The sequence below is a fragment of the Lottia gigantea genome (assembly GCF_000327385.1).
Source record: "Lottia gigantea unplaced genomic scaffold LOTGIsca_26, whole genome shotgun sequence".
NCBI lineage: Eukaryota > Metazoa > Mollusca > Gastropoda > Lottiidae > Lottia > Lottia gigantea.
Genome location: NW_008708797.1, coordinates 2,431,979 through 2,450,012, shown reverse-complemented (window position 1 = coordinate 2,450,012; position 18,034 = coordinate 2,431,979). Strand labels below are relative to the sequence as shown.

The 18,034-nt window shown below is 32.6% G+C and overlaps 2 protein-coding genes across 2 annotated transcripts; one reads left to right on the top strand and one right to left on the bottom strand.

Annotated features, from left to right (window-relative positions):
• Positions 1-469: 469 nt before the first annotated feature.
• On the top strand, positions 470-7,931 carry LOTGIDRAFT_232209 (hypothetical protein; the record flags this gene model as incomplete). The annotated part of the gene is made up of 10 exons (XM_009056061.1): positions 470-926; positions 1,166-1,294; positions 2,196-2,289; positions 2,604-2,648; positions 2,953-3,076; positions 3,610-3,713; positions 4,222-4,318; positions 4,600-4,749; positions 6,810-6,984; positions 7,444-7,931. 10 exons carry the CDS (start codon positions 470-472, stop codon positions 7,497-7,499), a joined length of 1,431 nt encoding a protein of 476 aa, XP_009054309.1. The 3' UTR covers positions 7,500-7,931.
• A 7,420-nt stretch (positions 7,932-15,351) lies between these two features.
• LOTGIDRAFT_232208 (hypothetical protein) lies at positions 15,352-17,511 on the bottom strand. The gene is made up of 4 exons (XM_009056060.1): positions 17,426-17,511; positions 16,958-17,160; positions 16,378-16,591; positions 15,352-15,522 (listed from the first exon to the last, which is right to left on the bottom strand). Exons 1-4 carry the CDS (start codon positions 17,502-17,504, stop codon positions 15,395-15,397), a joined length of 624 nt encoding a protein of 207 aa, XP_009054308.1. The 5' UTR covers positions 17,505-17,511; the 3' UTR covers positions 15,352-15,394.
• Between the last annotated feature and the right edge of the window lie 523 nt (positions 17,512-18,034).

Here is an 18,034-nt window from a genome sequence, read left to right as displayed (position 1 = left end):
TATATAATAAGGCTTTAGTTAAGCTTAGAGTAGTGAAATATTTTTTTAAAATAGGCCTAGGCTACTATTATATAGATTCAATGTTGATTTATTGTAAAACTTTGAGCTACTGATAGATTTTCTATGAACAGTTTTAGTACATAATTAAGGCAAAGTGACACAATTCAAAGTCTCCTTAACAGGTCTTAGTGAAACCTTCAATATATTATGGGATAATTACCTGTTAAAAAAAACCTTTGAATTTCAGAAAAGGAAATAGGAGATAACCATTGAGTTGGCAAGAAGTTACCATGGTAACATGATGTGAAGTGTTTGTATATATTATAATAGTCCAAGTGAACTGTGTGTCTCGTTTTATTTTTATTTAACTGTGTGTGGTGTAAGCCTTATATTATGTTGATATAATGATGATATAATAAGTTCTATATCAGATTAAAGTTGCTTTTTTTCAATTCTATAATTGATCAATATGCCTTCTCGCGAACTAACAAACCAAACAAACTTGGATGTTGAAAAAATTAGATTAAAACGATCTATAAATTTTTGGGCAGCCACAGCAATCCTAGTAACAAATATTGGTGGATCAGCAGCATTTATTTCTCCACCTGCAGTTTTACAATATGCAGGATCTCCTATGTTAGCACTGATAGTATGGTTGATTTCTGGTATTCTTAATGGTGCTCTTGCCTTTTGTTTTCTGGAAGTAGCCCTGTTTTTACCATGTGCAGGAGGAGCCTATTTCTATATAATGGAAGTTCTTGGTCCTTTTTGTGGATTTATTTTTCTGTGGGGATTTGTAATTCTTATTATTGGTCCATCCTGGTCTATAAATGCCTATTCAGCTGTTCTGTATATTTTAAGTGCTATAGTTCCAGACTGTGTTTTCCCTGATATAGCTGTTAAATTGATTGCTGTGTGTATTCTGTGTTAGTATGAAGTATATTATAAAAATGACAGAAATGTCAATCTCATTATATTTTTGTGTTTTTGTTTCTGAGATAGTACAACTATACCCTCACCAGCCATGACTGATAAGATTCCTCTATAAATCTTCATATTATAAAACAATTTATCTTAAAAAGAAACAAGAGCTCATGAATAACCTTTTTGAAAACATTTAAACTGTACTTGTAGACTTAATCCTTTTAATTATTTCATTTTTCAGTATTATTCATTGCACTTAACTGTACCTATGTGAAGTTTGTTACTAAAGTTCAAGGGATATTAAGTGGTGCTAAAATACTTGCTTTATTAATTATCATAGTGGTTGGATTTACTCAGTTTAAAGGGACAGGTAGGCCATTTTTTTTCACCAATAATACTCAGAAACGGGAATTTTTTTAGCTAAGCCAGTCAGTTATAATGTTCAAAGTTCACTGTTGAATTTGAGCCTTCAAATCCTTGTGTGTCCAGAATTACCCAATTGAATATTAAAATGAAGAATCGTCAATTTAAGGTACTCTGATATATAGACATATATAGGAAAAGTGAGTAAAATTCCTAGTTTGAAGTATTTTTAAGGAATTATGCGATAATTGTACATTTCTAGTATTTTTGAAGACTTTGCATATATTCAAGATTAAAATCAATGCCCCAAAATGTCCCTGTAATAAAGGTAATGCTTCCTTTAATTTGGTTCATAAATATGATATGTTTCTCCAGAACATAGTGTTTGGTGTAATAGATTTTTAAATGCCAAAAATATTTAAAAACATTACGTAAGGTTTTTAAGTTTGTTATGCTTTTTGGTGGCTGTGGTACTGGTATGGTTTTAAATAAAATAAATGCCTTATTGTAGAGAAATATGTCTGTGTATTTCTAAAGGTTTTAACTAATGATATCAAGCCATTATAGAGCCCAAAACCAAAACTAGTTCGAACTGCTATAGTAGCTGGATATGAATCAAATTTAACTGTATGCATCTGATTGAAAATCAAGAAATATAAATGTGTTGAATTAATAAAGATTTTCATTGTTAGTTGAATTTCACATCATTTTTCTTGGTAGCACATATCAGTCAACTGTTGAGTTGTTGTATTTTATATCAAGTTCAATGAGTGTGATATACTGGAATTTATAACTTACAAAGATTGTCCAAGAAAACTTGATCTGTGCCTGTACATGATGTTTGAGAAATTAGAAAGTTGTATTTCTGTAATTATCAAATCAACTATGATATTATATTTTAAATACAGAAAATTACCTGTCTGAGATAACCCGAGTAGATAGTATAGATCCTGGTGGCATCGCATTGGCATTTTTCTCAGGATTTTATAACTACGGTGGTTGGTAAGTAATAATTTCAATATGTATTCTGACATTGATCTGATTATATTATCTGATATAGACTACGAAAATTTTATTTATTCATACATGTCAATTATGGCACATATATCAAACTGTGTAAAGCAGAGACTTTTGCGTAAATTTTCATTGCAAAGTCTTAAAAAAGGTGAGTGGTCAATGTAATTTTCAAACATAGATAATTATGGAGACGTCCTACACATGACAACACGGCTAAACAATTAATTTTGGTAAAAAAAAAATGAAAATATAAATGATCTCTGCTAAATATATAAAAAAATTCTCTTATCCCTTTAAAGGCCTATTGTTACTATCCTAATTGAAGAAGTTAAAAATCCAACAAAGTAAGTTTACTTATTTTCTTTATTTCAATGATCAGAACATTCAATGACATATGTGTAAATTTCTTTGAAAATCTTTGAATAATTTATCCATTTAAGTATCAAATGTTCTATGTCTCTAGACTTAAAGCATAGTACCCATAGATGAATACAAATATTGGATCTGTGTCAGAATCCATGTCATTGAAAATTGTGTCAAAAATATATAGGCCATTAACAGCCAAATTTGACACTATTTCTACATTTATCCTCAAAATTGGTCAACTCGGCAGCTTAGAATACAAACTTTTATAATTATATATTTTAGAACATTAACAAGATCTATGATGTTATCAATAACACTTGTAACAGTTTTATTTGTATTGGTAAATTTTACTTATTGTATTCTGCTGACTCCTCGAGAAATTATAAAATCAGATGCTGTAGCTGTGGTAAGATATCTACAATTAAGTATGGAAATAACATTATTAACAACAGTTACAGTATGCTTAGAAAATTGAAATAACTATACATACATATACAAAGTATGTTGCTTTGAATTTTTCATATTGACACCCTGTGTGTAACCCATATTTGAAAACCAAAGTCACTTCAATGAAATATAAACAAATAGTTCAACTGTTTAAATCAAACTTAAAAGAAAGAGGTATTATATTTTGTTTGTGTATGAAGGACATTTATATTTTCATCTTTCTACTTACATGACGAGTTATGACATCACTGTCCCAAATACAATTCAAGCATAATGACAACATCTGGTTAAGTATTTGTGTAATGGGAACTCTTGCATCAGATGTCAGTTTCTTGGAACAGGTGGTTAGAAAGTAAAGTGTTCTCTCCTCAATATACCATACAATGGATAAACATGGTAAACTCTATCCAATCATTTTAAGGATAGACAGCCAAAATATCAAAATATATGATATTTGAATATAACTAATCATCAATTATACATATATTTTAGGTTGCCATGCAGCACATTCACCCAGCTCTTGGCTTCACAATATCTATACTAGTTGCATTATGTTCTATTGGGGGTTTAAATGTGCTCATTTTGGGTCAACCAAGGTAAGAACTTCATTTTCACATTAACAATTGATTTAGTTTTCAATTTTTCAAAAGTTGAAAGATTCAGATGTGATGTCTCAGTTCAGATGTGATGTCTCAGTTCAGATGTGGTATCTCAGACTTGGCGTATATATGCCAAGCAGAATATCTTTCTTTACATTTGTTTACAAGTTCAGCCCTCTTGTTGTAGTTGAATCTTTGATTAGCTTTTGAATATGGTTAAGTCTACAGTGTTGATTAATTTTTGTACCATATAAATCACATATAAATCAAAATGCAACGAAAAAAAACCTGAGACCTGTAAAACAAGTGACTGATAAAATCCATGAGTTATGCAATAGTTATCCCGAATCATTTATTTATTATAATCACTAAAAGTGTTGGGACAAGTATTTTATTTTTTTTTAAACTATTTAAAAATAGCTTATGTTCTGATGCAAATTACATTTCACTTTTTTGCTGCTTAATGTTAGCATATTTTAATCTTAAAATTGGGTTTCTTTTATAGAATATTGTTTGCTGCATCAAGAGTAGGACATATGCCCAAGTTGTTTCAGATGATAAGTTGTAAATATTTAACACCATGGCCAGCTATAATAGGCTGTGTAAGTAGATTATTTATAATTTAATACTAGTTATATCATGGAATAATCCCAGGTTCTATCTAAAAATGGACCTTTTAAATGAACAGTACTGTCTTTGTTGCTTGTGAATTGCAACACTTTGTAAAATCAGCATTGTCCATGTATATCAGGCAACAGGCAACTTTTTTTTATTTGTAATTTTCTCATAAACTTCATGTCCAGAATATAGAAAGTTATGACAATATCAAAACTAGTTATCTGTTCTAGTCCATAATGGAGAAGATATTTACTGTGTATTTCAGAGTATTCCAGTTATGTGTGTATTATTAAGTGGCAGTATTGTATCGTTTATTGATTTTATGAGTTTATTTGCATCAATAATGATATCTACAGTGTTAGTGTGTTCACTATATTTACGATATAAGTTTCCAGATGCTCCTAGACCTTTAAAGGTATACATTACTTCATAGTTTATCTTTTAAACAACATTTGTTGAATTTCAAATATGGTATTATTACTCGGTAAAATAAAAGATACTTCTGGTAGCTTTCAAATTAGTAAAGACTGAAATCATATAATTTTTTCATCAAATTAACCACATTCTGTATCACTTTTCAGAATTTAAATCAGTATTTGACAAAAGTATAAAGTTCATCAATTCCAAGATGCTATTAATATTCTCACTAACTGACATTATCCATAGGGGCGCGGTAATTAGGTCACAGGAAATTCAGTCACCGGAACTTTGGTCACAGTAAAAAGGCCACACGGTAATTTGGTCACAGTAATATGGTCACATGGTAATTTGGTCACAGTAATAAGGTCACACAGTAATTTGGTCACAGTAATAAGGTCACATGGTAATTTGGTCACAGTAAAAAAGTCGCACAGTAATTTGGTCACAGTAAAAAGGTCACACGGTAATTTGGTCAAAGTAAAAGGGTCACATGGTAATTTGGTCACAGTAATACGGTCACACGGTAATTTGGTCACAGTAATAAGGTCACACGGTAAGTTGGTCACAGTAATATGGTCACACAGTGATCTGGTCAAGGCAAAACTAGTAAAATGAAATTACTGGTAACTGGTGTAGTGATATTTATTTCATAATACATAATATAGTGTTTTGCTTGCCCTCTGCCAGAGATGGATGGACCTTGTGGGGCCCTGAACGGTCGAACAGTGTTTAGTATACCTGTCAATCTGCAGCTATATAGTTATTGCTGATACAACCCGCCACCGGTATGCCTTTTAAGCTTGCAAGCCATACCACCGTTTAACTTTTGCCGACTCTCGCCATTCCAAATTACAGAATTCTCACTCACTGAATGCAGCCTGTGAAATCATCCAGTATTGACTTCAGCAATGAAGTTGATTTGATATGTATTTTATATATAATCTCCACTACTCATAAATTTCCGTGCCTGTACCAATAACGTGAGCGTTTCAAAGCAGATTCTTTTCGATTTCCGGGTGGGGGTAGAGTGAGATGCTTCGCACGTATCTCACGTTTCTGAAGGGCGCCCATCTCACCCTACCCGAAAATTGAAAAACGCTCAGGTCATTGGGACAGGCGTGGAAATTTACGAGCAACGGTGCTAATATATATACGAGCAGATGCCCACAAGGCTAAAGGCCCACCAGCAGCAAATCTTATCGCGGATTGAAATGTCTTGGTAGCACCTTTCAAGATTGAAATGGCTTGGTAGGCAAATTGATCTAAAGACTAGTTCATTAAACAATCGAGACAATGCCACTATAAATTTAGGTCACATAGGCCTAACCGTTTATTATTTCAGTCTCAAACGCCACTTGATCGATATGAGGACCAGAAATACAATTCTGCGGAAATATGAATTCCACGTTCAGTGGTAAATTCGAAAATGTAGTCAAGATTGCAGTCTGTGTGATGAAAACGTGCTTTTCAATTTGCAAATATCAAGTCTCAAATGTCTTGTCGGACTGTATCGGAGTGTCGAAGGATTCATGACACTGCATCTGGACAGAGCAATTAGTCCAAAGAACCCTACTTAAGTTGTGACATTGCCCATCCTCCACCATTTATTGAATCTAGTTATCAACTACAAGCGGTTGATGTGAATCAGTATTACTGTGACCAAATTACCGTGTGACTTTTTTACTGTGACCAAATTACCATTTGACCTTTTTACTGTGACCAAAATACCATGTGACCTTTTTACTGTGACCAAATTACCGTGTGACCCTTTTACAGTGACCAAATTACCGTGTGACCTTATTACTGTGACCAAATTACCATGTGACCGTATAACTGTGACCAAATTACCGTGTGACTTTTTTTACTGTGACCAAATTACCGTGTGACCTTTTTACTGTGACCAAATTACCGTGTGACCTTTTTACTGTGACCAAATTTCCGGTGACCGATTTACCTGTGACCTAATTACCTACATTCTATCCATATCATATCATCAGTTTTTTTTAAAACATACAAATAGTTAACATTCTGTTAGTTCTAATTATGTATTTTCAGATGCCTATAGTCTTACCAATATTGATGCTTATTCTGATATTAATATTGATAGCTATGTCTGTCTATAGAAAACCAAAAGAACTAGGAATATGTTTATTATATTTAATAATGGGTATACCTGTGTATCTTCTTGGTGTCGTGTGGGAGAAACCTAAAAAATTCTATATTTTACAAGGTAAAAGTAACAACGTATTTATATCTTTACCCAAGGTGACAAAAAAACTACATGTATTATATTTATCAAGCTCATAATATAGTAAATCTTAAAAAAAATCAACCAGCAGTATAGGTAGGCCTACATGTCTGGACTTCAGTTTAAAGTAGAAATTTCGAGAAGTATCCTGAAAAAGTAAGGAAACCCAGTCAAAAGATTCATTTATTTCACAAAAGGTATGCCTTAGACTTGAAATATCATCATGGCTTGAAATATCACCATGGCTTGGCCCTTCATTAAGAAACCAGCTTAAGCAAGGGGCCAACTTTAAGCATTCAAAATGGCTATCAATCTTTAAAAGGTCAACAGTCCAGATTGTTTCCACCATCAAGCAATCCATCATGTCCAAAGCACCCTCAAACAACTTCCTTAAAATGAACAGAGTAACCAATATACATTTAACCATTCTTTTTATTGCAGAAAATGTGACATATTTTATCAAAAGATTATTGATTTTAGAGAAGTCACATTCCTGATAAAAGAAATAGAAAACAGATGAATATATAATTATAACTTATCAAGTAGTTGATAATGAGCTTTTTAAACTTAAAAGGGAACTGTCTGCAATTATGTAAGTAATAGGACCAAAAAGACTTAACTCAATATAGGATTATAGATGGATCTAATGGCACATTATTATTATTATTTCTTATGACCATGACTTTTGGTCATTGGTAAATGGCATTTCATTTCATCTTGCCTTTATGGTTTAGTTTTTTATATTTTTGAGAACATTATTCTTTTAAATGTTAAGTCAAGTTATATTTTTAATACAAATCATACATGTGTAATCTACCGATCTTGTCGGGTTTCTACCGCTTTTGCATGTTGTCTACCGCTCTACCGGCGGGATACCCGATTCTACCGATTTTTGTTTTTTTTCCTGATTAAATTTTCACGGGACCTACCGTTTTCAGTGTTCAAATTCTCTACCATAAATCAACCAAAATATCTATCATCACTTGTATCTTCATTGTCGGTAACACGCGTTAATCTCATCACGTAATAATATTATCATTGCCTGATTAATTAATCCCCCAATTAAGATGGTAATTTGATCTATTTTCACCCGATAATGTGTATTTTAAGCCCACGTGACACACTTTTTATAACAACATCCGGTAAATTCTACTTTCGCTTTTATAATACATTTTACGGTAGCTCTACTTTTATCATACGCAACTGGGATGTCTACTTCTTATGTAAACTCAAACTTCGTTTCATAAAATCGTTTTGTAATTTTACTGTAACCTGTAAACATTCATTTGATTACCTGCATAACGGGCTTACAAATACATGCAAGAACCGGAACCATCTTATACCTACGATAGCGACCTTTCTTGTGTTCCGGAAGTGTGTAATTGTAGCGGTTTGGTTAGACTGTATGTAAGCGAATACAGACAACCGGATTCCTCGACAACCAAAAAGAAATGTTCCCAGTTTCTCTGTCGAGGGCTATAATTGGTTGTATTCGCCGGCCTACAATTCAGTCACCTCACTGATTTCTGTGATACAAGATTTGATATATCAGAAGAACGTTGATGCTACCAGGGGCGGTGATCCTCCCCCCTTAGTTTCTTTCATATATATTGAAATGAAAAATAGCCATTGAAGAAAATTCAATTCATTCATACAATTGACCTGGACGTCATATTTACTTCATTCAATTAAATGACCATGCACTATATAGTTTGTAAATACATGTATATGAATAGATATTATCTATAGTCGTGATATACATCGATAAGGAAATTGGCCCACAATGATCTCTGGTATTATCTGGGTATCGATAAATTGCACAAGAGAGGTCAAGAGATAATAGTAGGCCCCTTTCATGTTACCCAAATAGTCTCAACGATTGTTACATTATTCAGAGTCAGAGAAGAATAACTATAATGTTTATTTCCTTTTAATTGTCGTTTCAATCTTAAAAAAAAAAAGTTCCCTTGTCCCACAAACTGACCTTATAATATATCTGTGACTCGAAATTTTCTCTGCGGCATACCAGGGACCCTGTACATTAATCTTGAATCTTAAATTTTAAATTAATCTTCTAATTATCAAAAATTTTTTTTTTTTTTTTTTCTAAATTTTATTGGCAAAACATATACAATACAGATATCTGTAATATATACAATATAAGCAGCACATTAATATTCATTATAATTTTACAATATCTATAGTTTTATATAGTTGTATAGTCTATGCCATATATTGAACAGAGTTTGTGAGAGATAAAGAAATGGAAACAGAAACAAGTGGACAGTATAGGAAAGATGAAAGGAAAGAGTACCATACCGTCATTTCCTTATAATTGCGTCTGTTCAGTTAATGATCAAAATTTGTCAGTATTTCTAAAATATTATCCCATTGTGCATTTAAAAACATGTCGTTTTTGTGTTTACATAAATATAGTTCTACTTTGATATTATCTAGGAGATAGTTTATTAATGCTATTAGGTTAGGTTTGATTTTATTAATCCTTGAACGATAAATGAAAAATTTTGTATGAAGAAGAAGCCAATTTAAGGGTATACCTAATAAGTTAGATCCGAAAACAACCGTTTTTAATGACAACACAGTTCCAGAAAGGTAAATTTTAAGCTTATCCCATAGGGATTTTACATATAGACAATCATAGAAGAGATGTTCTAAAGATTCCGGACTATTTTGACAAAAGGTGCATAATTCAGTTTCGACTAGTTTAATTTTGTAGAGAAAAGTATTTGTTGGTAAAATGCGATGTAAAATGCGGTATTGAAACCAATTAATTTTCGAATTTTTTGTAATATTTTAAAATGTAAAATGTAATTTAGGCTCCAATCATTCGCTTTGTATTCTAGTACCTCAAATTTGGTTTGTGACTTAATCGAAATATTTTCTGTTAAAGCATCATAAATATGCCTACTACCTTTACATTAATTGAACAACAGTTGAATGTGAAATGGAATAAAAGGCCGTAGTAGCACGAGAGGTTCATTTTCTTTTTCTTCAAATGTTTCGTTTGTACATAGCGTAATAGTTTTAATTAAGGTAGTATATTCAAGGAAATTTGTTTTTAAGCTTGGGTACAGTTTTAAAAAATCGTTATAATTAAGGAAATCCCCACTATCATTCCACAAATCTGAGATATAAATAATATTGTGTTTAAAATATCTTGGGTAAAATAGTGGCTTATTGAGCAGTTTAATTGAAGAATTGTGCCGTATTACTGTTTTCCCTAAGTCCGCTTTACACTTAGCGCTAATGTTTTTCCTTACTCGGATCCATGAGGTGATAACATTTTTCCAAAAAGTATTATTAATATTGTCTAGTTTATTTTCGAGATAGGAATAGTCAAATCTAGAAATAAAATCGCATTTTAGACCTGTACTGTATTCAAATAATTTGCCCCATTTACTCTCTGATAGGATGAGACGTTTTATCCATGTTGTTTTAAGTGAAACTATAAAATTATCTAAATCTACCATATTCAAACCTCCATTTTTGTAAGATTGTTTTATACATTTTCTACTGACTTTCTCAGGTTTGTTGTTCCAAATAAATTTGAAAAATTTTGTGTTGAGGAGATTAATAAGAGTTGGCTCAGGGTTTGGAAGAGATATAAACAAATGAGTTAATTTCGGAATTATAAGTGATTTCAGTACAGTTATTTTACCAATCGGTGTTAGATAACGTATTGACCATTGATTTAGTAGAGTTTATAGAATTACATACAAAGTCAAAGTTTATTTTGGAAATACTATCTAGTTCTAATGTAACCCTGAATCCTAGAAAATCGAAGTTTGTGGACCCCCACGATAGTTTCCATTTGTCATGATGATAAACTTCCTCCAAAAATTTTTTCGCTCCAATCCAAATTGCCTTTGTTTTGGAATAATTTATTCTCAAGCCAGAAATTTCAGCGAAAAAGTCTAGTATTGTTAAAGTGGCTTTTATTGATTCAGGTGATCTGTCTAAAATAAAAGTTGTATCGTCCGCGTATTGGGATAGTTTATACTCCTCATTGTAAATATTTACACCCTTTACATCCTTAGAATTTCGAACAAGAGTTGCTAAAATCTCGGCGCATAAAATAGATATATAAGGCGATAATGGATCTCCTTGCCTACATCCTCGTTTCACGATAAAATGAATCAGATAAAAAACCGTTTTGGAGGACACAAGAACTTGAGTTGTTGTATAAAGTAATAATCCAATCTTTCATATAAGATTTAAATTTAAAAATATTTAACACAGATAAAATGAAATCCCATGAAATGGAATCGAAAGCTTTTTCGAAATCGATTAACAACAAAAGGGGAGGAATATCATGAAAATCGGTGTAGTGCATTATGTCATAAATTAGTCTTATGTTTTCCCCTAAGAAACGTCCTTTTATAAACCCAGTTTGATCTCTGTTAATTAATTTATCTAGAACTGTCTTAAATCGATTGGCAATGCATCCAGAAGCTAGTTTGTATGTACAGTTTAATAGACTTATAGGTCTCCAGTTTTTTAGGAAGCGCTTGTCTTTATCTTTCTTGGGGATACATGTTATTATTCCAAGTCTTTGGGTGATAGATAATTGTTTTTCCGAACATCCGTGCGATAGGGACCTAAATATAAAGTGTCCTATATCAATCCAAAAGACTTTTAAAAATTCAAAGGAATAGCCATCTGATCCAGGGCTTTTATTGTTTTTAGTCAGTTTCAAAAATTCTAACAATTCTGATTGAGATATTTCTTTTTCAAGTTCATTTGCTTCCGTCTCGCTTAGAGTATTAATTGGTAGGTTTTTTTAATTTGTTTGCTACGTCATCGCTATTCAAAAAATGTCTTCTCGAATACAGTTTTTTATAATAATTTCTTGTTTCTTTTAGAATATCTTCTTGGTTGTCAATTGTTTCACCTAAGTCATTTTCCAATTTACAGATGTGCTTACTGACAAAATTTCTAGATTCGAGACTGCAGAAATAGTTAGATGGCTTCTCCCCCTCGTCGATCCAATTTGCGCGAGCCCTGATAAAATGTCCCTTTAACCTAAAGTTTCTTATTTCTTCCAGCTCTTGTTTCAATTTCTCAATTTTTTCAAACTCAGAAACACCTACTGAGACTTCTAAAATTTTAATTTGGTCGGAAATATATTTTTCTTTCTCTTTTCTACATTTACTCCTATACGCCGAGAAAGAAATGGTGTTGGCCCTAATTTCCATTAATAGAATTTCTAAGAAATCTTGATCATTTACAGTAAATTGTAATTCATTATTTGGTATTTTATCTATGTTCTCCAAGTTATAGACTGGTACGACATATTGACATTTTGTTTTTCTAACGGTTTCTTTCACGCGTTGGACATAGTTCAAATCATTAAGTAGACTATTATTAAATTTCCAGATGCCGTTTCCTTTAACAAATTTTTTGAATTTTATTTGTAATACAATTCCCGAGTGATCTGATCGATAACTGTTTTCAAATTTATGTTTTGAAAGATACTTAGTGAGCTCATTTGATATTAAAAAAAAGTCAAGTCTGGCGTGTTTCTGTGGATTTGATTTCCTCCATGTGTACCTTATTAGCGAAGGATATAATTCCCTAAAACTATCTTTTACCTCATAAGTTTCCATCCATTTTAGCAGGTTTTCGTGAGCTTTAGGATTATTAAAATGTTTATAATTTTTTGCTGTCTAATTCCGGGTTTAAAACTAAGTTAAAATCCCCACACATAATAAAATTTTCATTGCCAATATGTTCAATATTATGGAACAATTTGTCGTAGAATGCTGGGTTATCATCATTAGGACCGTACAGATTGATTAATGTTAAACGGGTGTCCTCGATTGAAATGTCTAACAATATTGTGTTTTCAAGCGTTAAAGTATCATGTAGTTTATAGTTAAAATTGTTATTGAAAAATATAGCTACCCCCCTAGCATTGGTGCGATAAGACTGAAAAATACAGTTATAGCCCCATTGGGTCTGAATAAAATTTTCTTGTAGACGGTCAAAGTGAGTATCTTGGAGGCAGTAAATATTATAGTTTTTGGATTTTAGGGAGTTCAGAACATCTCTTCTTTTACCTGAATCTCCTAAACCTTGACAATTCACTGACATAATACTTACTTCACCCATTAGTAATTGTTAAAAAGTTTCTTTTAAAAGTAATGGACATGACGGACAAATATACGATTGAAGTGGACAGACATGTGGACGATTGTTAAGTTAATATAAAAGGTAATGACGGTACTGCCAGAAAAGCAAATAGAAAGTGAGAGATATGGAAATTTACGAGAGAAATTGAGTACATACAGCATGTGCATTTTTCTATAGGTCAGTGCTTCCGATCTGTTTAAGAATATTGTGAGTTCCTACATTCATTACAAGGAAAGTTAAATAATTCATGAACAGTTAAGAAGCTATTTGATTGACAAAGTCTCTGAAATATTACAATTATAATATAGTTGCAATTAACAGTCAAACAGGGGAGGCAATCAAATCATAAATAAATTGTGGTTTGACAGAATCATCACTAAAACATGAATAAACAATTTTCAATATAGAATTTCAGTTGACACTTAAAGAAAGTTGACCAATCTAGCACATTGCATTCCTGATATTCAAGGTCACTGGGATTGGTTCCTCTGAAAGATTATAGTAAGGTAACAATTCACAGTCAAACAGGGGAGACAATCAATCAGAAATTAATTGTGGTTTGACATAATCATACCTAAAACATGAATGAACAATTTTCAGAAATTGTAAATTATTGTTAAAAGTTGTTTTAGATCATCAAAAATTCTACCTATGTAGTTGTTTATAAAAGACGAGGGAGAGGATGTATTGTATTCAGTCTACAGTGAGGATAACACCAGTCATTTATGAAGTAGAGATTGGGAAGGTAATGTTGTTGAGATAGTTTTGTACAAGATCAAAAAGATCAATTTTCTTTTTTTCACTTTCAGGGGAGGTTTTACAGTAAACTGCACAGTTAAAATACCACACATTTTCGAATTTGTCACTATTTTTAAGTCTTTAATCAGATTCAGGTTCCTTTTGGTAATGTCATCAAAAAATTTGGTAGCACCACACAATTTCTTTTTATTTTTCATTACGTTTTGTTTTATTTCTGTGAAGGCTAGTTTCAGAATAACAGGTCTATCTTGATCCTTTCTTCCTGGGATTCTGTGGGCAGCCAAAAAGTCACTCTTTTTAAGATCAATATGTAAGTCTTTTCTGGCTATTTGAATTATTTCATCTTTGAGATCTTCACCTTTTCTTTCTTTTAAGTTTAGAACTCTTATATTATTCTTCCTTGAGTACTGTTCATTGTAGTTTGAACTTTTGAGAGCCTCCCTTGATCTGGTGTCAGCTGCTGAGAGATTAGCTTCGAGGTCAACCACAGAGTTTTCCATCAATGTCAATTTTTCTTTCAAAAGTTCATTTTCAATTGCTATTGAATTTATGTCATCTTGAAGTGAGTCTGTTTTGCTGTTGATTTTCTCAAAGATTTCCAGTTTGAAATTTTCTAAAAGTTAAATTACAATAGTGTTGACAATGTCCACTATTTCATTCTTCTTGATAGAGTTTTCCAAAGTTGATTTTATTTCACTTAGTTCTAGTAGAATTTTACCCATGTTTACAGTTTGGTCGTCACATTCTGCATAACTTTCATTAGTCTTTTGTGAGGCCGATGATCTGGTTGTTGGTAGTGGCATGTTCAAAGTTGATAATGCTAATTTTTCCACAGTATTGTGTTTTGTCCTGTTTTTTTGTATTGCAGATGATGCACACAATCAAATTGCAGTCTTTTTCATAAAATGTATTTGTTAACGATCACAATATATTGATGAGAAATTTTCTTGTGGTGGTCCCACAGTCCCTATACAAATAAACCTTAAATTCGCCAGGAAATGTCAGGAAATCACATTTCCGGCGACTAATTCTCAAAATTTTCTTCGCGGCATACCACAGACTCTATACAAATATCTTGAACCTTAAATTTGCTGGGAAATGTCAGGAAATCGCTTTTCCTGGCGTCTTATTCTCACAATTTCCTCGTGGTGGTCCTATACAGTCCCTATTCTAGAGGGGATCCCCAGATTCAGAAAATCGTTTTACCAGGCTTCCAATGGGCGACCTCGGCAGCAATAAAGATAGCAATAAATAGCAATAGAGAGCACCACTGTAATGCGTAACATTTCACATAGTTTTCCGGGAGGGTAGGGGGGATAGACTACCTAAACTGCCCCCCTTGATTGGACGTTAGACCCCCAAAAGGACTTGGCTGGCTACGAGCCTACCCCTTCGACCAGTACCCGAAAATTTCCCAGGAAATAAAACAAAAAGATGTCCACATTAATTTGGAATTTATAATAAGCAAAAATAAAGTACTTCATACACGTTTGACGTGTTTAACGGCAGTCATTCCTTCATCCTCGCATATTTCTAGCAGATGTGCATACGATTCTCTATTAATTTCCATTCCAAGATTTTTACCCAACTCTTGAACTTTGACATACACTGAAATGTAATTAAAGGGTGTAGTGTATTTCAGATGCCATTTGGTACCAATAAGGTCTTTAAGAATTCCTGAATATTTGTCGTAAGTGCGAGTCGAAATGACATTTCTTTTCTCATTTTTCTATGGAGATGCCAATAACATGATAGGAGGGAGAGTGGTAATTATCGTTTTGATCAAGGCAAGACATTTATTGAGGTAACGTTATGTGAGCCTACAATGTTTTACTGATCTTAATGAAACATTGTATGCATGTATATATTGATGAGGTCTCGATCAAGTTCGAAATTGGTAACAACTAAATGAACAGTTTCGACTTATTGCCCTTGACTTAGTAAAAACTAGTCAAATTTGGCAAAAAAAACTTGTGATGAAACTTTGTATGCATGTATATATTGATGAAATCTCGTTTTAACTCGAAATTGGTAATGATTTGATGAAGATTTCAGAGTTATTGTCCTTGAATTAGTACAAACGTCAAATTTAGCTCCTGGGTACGATGGAAACTATAGTTTTTATATATCCAATCTTGATTTAACTTAAATTGATTACCTGTTCATCAAGACACTTTCTTACTATGCTGGATAGTCACTAAAGCTACCCTTGTGATCGAAATAAACACTACTGCACGCATAGACGTAGCCGAAGCAACTTACAGGATAACCGCCAGCATCTGAGATCAAAGCAAGAAAACGATTCGGCTGCCTTTGTGACAGGAGGCTCTTCGACTGCATGAAACATTTTAATCGTACACATTCATATACTCAAGTCACCAACGTCTCTCCAAATGATCATGGCGACGACAAAATTGGTTTATAATGTCTATTCCAGACTTTTAACGGGTCGTTATTACTTACTTGTGTCTTTTTCTTCTTTGCAACACGGCAAAAATGATAAACAGGTACAGGATGATTTTAACGATGGTACTAAAAAGGTACACACTGTAGCCAGTAAGCATCGACAAAAAAGTACTATAAAAATTACAATAGCTAATAAAATAAGACATCGTGAAAGAACTCTCTTCCAATGTCTTTTGAATCTTTGAGCAGTTGTTAAATCATCATCATCAATCTGAAAAGTAAAAAAGAAAAAACTACAAAGCTAATATATGGGTTTATATCAGGTATTATTTATTCAAACGACAGGGCAACGTTGTTGTTTTATAATCTGATTTATATGTCCAATATGTGATATTTTCTTTTTCATGGAAAATCCCATATCAGATATTTATGTATGAGCTTGATTTGACTTCACATCACAAAATATTATAAATTTATTGTTGTCTGTATGTGTGAACTTGTGGTATTGGTATTAGGTATTGTTCTCCCTTTAAAACTCAAGCATTAATTCAACATCATATTCCGAAATCTCTTTGATCGCTTTGGGATTCGGACAAAAAGAAAAAGGTGATTTCGTTAAGAAGAATAACTAAATTACAAAATAGTTTTCATCTTCTACTTCCTCTTCCATATCTTTATAATCAATATATTCAGCTTGAAGACTTCTGCTACTATGATTCTTCTTGTTTAAGAGTGCCAAGTTTTTGATGTACGAGGAGTTTTCAATCGGCGGCCCCATATTTCCTTTTACATCAATTACTGGTATTCCAGTTTCATCTTTAGGTTTATCCTCCACAACGCCTAAAAATAGAAATTTACATAAAATATTCAAAAGTTAAATCTGACCGTGACAGGATAATATAACAGAATGGATTAAAGAAAGGGAAATTTTTTTTCGTAGTAGCCGATGCAAAGGCTGTTTTATCGATTTTAATTGCATCACTAGGCCCACCGCGAAGCGTCAACATTGCAGGCCATAGGTAGAGGAGAGCTATGTTACGCTATATAACTTTATGGATACAGCCGAGACAACAATGATGTTGGTTAAATGATTATATTATCACACCTGAGATACAGAAAGTTAAGATGGTCCAATAGATAGTGATCTGTGTAAGAATCATCGTACTCTTAGAACTCTTGGTCATGTTTCTTTAATGTTCTTACTTCGTGAGCATTCTTACGACACTCAAGAGGAGGTGACGTCATAGCTTCATGACGTGCCATTATTAACTTCTCATACAGAGTTGTCGCTTCTTGCAGTCGCATTCGATCATACAAATGCTAAACAAAAGCAATATTCATTGAAAATAACAATTTAAGTAATTTACAAAAAATTACACATCAAAATCGCGCGAATTCAGTCTTAAAATTTCAAAAAATATCATCCCTCCTCAGACACCCTCCTGTCCTCGCAAGCACGGCATTTGGATTGTCTTTATAATTCACTTTAAAATCTTAAGATAAGATTTTTGTCAACAATGAATGAAAAATCTCAGTTGCCTACTTCATTTTTACTCTACTGTTATCTCCGCTTGATTTTAGTAGTCGTTAGAAAGTTAAAATTATAACTTTTATGGCCTAGGGCTAGGCCTACTTGTTTATAAAGAATTAATTCTTGGGGGAAAAAATTAACATTAGATAGATTAACTGCATTACGTTTCGGGATGGTTTGAAA

What these genes read in the sequence shown, in the direction of transcription:
- LOTGIDRAFT_232208 (XM_009056060.1), bottom strand. Translation starts at nt 17,504, where the DNA reads ATGACCAAGAGTTCTAAGAGTACGATGATTCTTACACAGATCACTATC. An exon ending in CTTAACTTTCTGTATCTCAG is followed by an intron (nt 17,161 to 17,425) that starts GTGTGATAATAT and finishes TTCTATTTTTAG; the next exon opens with GCGTTGTGGAGGATAAACCT. An exon ending in CAAAGAAGAAAAAGACACAA is followed by an intron (nt 15,523 to 16,377) that starts GTAAGTAATAAC and finishes ATTACATTTCAG; the next exon opens with TGTATGTCAAAGTTCAAGAG.